General features: G+C 41.0%; 1 protein-coding gene across 1 annotated transcript; it reads left to right on the top strand.

Moving 5' to 3' along the window:
• The first annotated feature begins 1,007 nt into the window (after positions 1-1,007).
• On the top strand, positions 1,008-2,271 carry LOC138000572 (melatonin receptor type 1A-like). The gene has a single exon (XM_068847072.1). It carries the CDS (start codon positions 1,149-1,151, stop codon positions 2,145-2,147), a length of 999 nt encoding a protein of 332 aa, XP_068703173.1. The 5' UTR covers positions 1,008-1,148; the 3' UTR covers positions 2,148-2,271.
• Positions 2,272-2,521: the final 250 nt, after the last annotated feature.

Here is a 2,521-nt window from a genome sequence, read left to right as displayed (position 1 = left end):
GAAAGATGCCGAACATTCGAATTTAGTATAAATACACAGGTGATTATACAAAATCGCGTCCTCTCATTGGCTCGCTATCTCGGATTATCAGCTGATAATCACCTCCACGGACAAAATGGCTGCCAGTAGTCGTTTGCCACTGTAAGTGAAGATGATTTCGCATTGAAATGTTTTTTTTTTCTCTCTTTTTTGAAATAATCACCTGTGTATTTATACTAAAACAATTATTCGCCTCAGGCTCAGTGATTATCGGTGAATATTCACCTCGACTTCGTCTCGGTGAATATTCACCGATAATCACTTCGCCTTCGGCGAATAATTGTTAAATAACATTACAGGAAAATAACGACAAACATTGGAACAAAAAATTTGGAAAAAAAAGACACCCGGACCCTGACCCTGGCCTCGCGTTTTGGCCACTACCCACTTCTCGTCGTATTTAAATTCACACTTTTTTGTCGTCGCAGCAGACTGACGTGTTTATAAATGCTTCTCGAGGCATTCTGACCCGTAGGTGAGGTCAAGATATTTTCAACCTCGCTAGACATACAGCTGTCATACTGACGAAAACCTCTCTTCGCCTGCCTTGCTATATGTTTGCAAAAAGCTTTCAAAGCTTGAGGTCGAGGGTAGGTACGGTGAGGAGTTCCCATGTCATGCAGGTATGTATCAATCAAGATGCGTCCAGATTGAGTTGTGCGGTGCATCATCCATACGAAGTAAAGTTACGTGGCATACGAATTAACTTTTCGCCTTCAGGTGGATACGGTTTATTTGGAGAATGTCATGATGAAAAAAACAGATAATGCGAACGTAAGTTTTGAATAAATAATTTGAAGTTTGCAATTGTGACGAGAAACTTGTCATATGAAATGTAAAGTTTGGCATCTATCTTTGACGTTTAGGCATGTAATTGTATTGTTTGCAACACGTTCCAATGCGGCGTTCCATAGTTAATATTATTTAATTAACATTATTTAATTTTGAGCAGGGTAACACGTCTGGAGACCACTTAAATTTGCGCAAAGGAAAATATTTTTTTTCTGGGCCCCGCTATTTGTATACTACTAGAGGGTCATCTTTTCTTCGCCTTCTTGAACAGAGATATACCTTGCTTTTTCGCCCACAACGCCACAAAACTGGAAGCTATGTCTGAAACAGCCGACAAAAGACAGGAAGTCTTAAGCGAACTGCTACTCAATCGACGCACACTTCTCGTCGTAGTTGAATTCACCCTTTTTTGTATTATTAACATAATTTCCATCGTGGGCAATGTTTTGATGTTAATGGCCTTTTACAGAAATCCCAGGCTACGGACGTCTGCGAATTTCTACATCGTCTCTTTGGCAGTAGGAGATATTATTCTTGCCACTTTGGCGATGCCCCTATGTTGTGTCTCGGCTTTTCTCGGGCGATGGATTTTTGGAAACGTGGCATGTTGGCTTCAGGCTTCTCTGGCAGTAATGCTCGGAACCACATCATTGGTAACTTTAGCATTGATTGCGGCGAACAGACTTTTAACAGTCGTTTATCCGAACACTCATCGTCGACTGGTCTCGAAGACCACGATCTTGTTGTCCCTTCTTTTCGCTTGGTTTGCCACAGCAGCGATGCCTCTCCTTTTCTACTTAACAGGAGTGACAAACATGTTTCACCCTGGCTTTCTTCTATGTTTGTTCGATTTCAGCACGGTAAGTTATTCCCTCGTCATACCAATTGCTGTCTTCGAAACTTTCTTACCTTACCAAGTCATCTTTGTCTGTTATTTCAAGATTTGGCGCTTCCTTAGAAATCACAATGCCCAAATGTTCGCATCGGCTGTAAATCCGGACGAGATTCGTTTGAATCGTTTGTTAGCTTCGATCGTTATCTCGTTTTCAATCTGTTTTACGCCGTTCTCGGTTGTCATCCTCGTGGAATCCTCCAGGGAGATGATTTTGGTTCCCCGTGAAGTCTATGTCTTTGCCACTGTGATGGTTGGACTCGCAAGCTGTGTAAACCCCGTCATTTACGGAATCATGAATTCACAGTTCAGGAGAGAATTTGCCGCAATATTTAAAGGAAGAAAAGCAAGGAAAATTGGAGTAGTTAACGATGAACCGCAGCGCAATGAAGGCACTGAAATGCACTCAGTCCATGTACATTAAAGCACTTCGTATTTTTTTATCAACATCATCGGTTGTCAAGTTTGAATGACGTTCTGAACAGAGATGCGTTTGCCGTTGATTTCGTATTTTCTGAGGATATTTTTATGGGTACTCCCAATCAGCTCTCCATTACCAATTTCACAGATTGTGGACAGTCAGGGAAGGGTGTTGCATATTTCTTCTTTTGTTTAACCCTGTCATTTCCAAGAGCACAATGTTAATTCTCCTTACTAACTGCAACACCTTACTTTTTTACCAGGTATGGAAATTCGATGATACATCTAGCCAAGAAAAAGGCTGATGATAAATTCCTTTATTCTCTTTACCAGTCTGCTTGACAATGCATTGAGCTTGTTGGAAGAAAACTTATATCA

The sequence above is a fragment of the Montipora foliosa genome, chromosome 4 (genome assembly GCF_036669935.1).
Source record: "Montipora foliosa isolate CH-2021 chromosome 4, ASM3666993v2, whole genome shotgun sequence".
NCBI lineage: Eukaryota > Metazoa > Cnidaria > Anthozoa > Scleractinia > Acroporidae > Montipora > Montipora foliosa.
Note: the sequence above shows the minus strand (reverse complement) of the source record. Positions and strands in the feature narration are given on the sequence as shown.

Bases quoted from the DNA above. Each gene is read 5' to 3' on its own strand.
- LOC138000572 (XM_068847072.1), top strand. From the start codon at position 1,149: ATGTCTGAAACAGCCGACAAAAGACAGGAAGTCTTAAGCGAACTGCTA.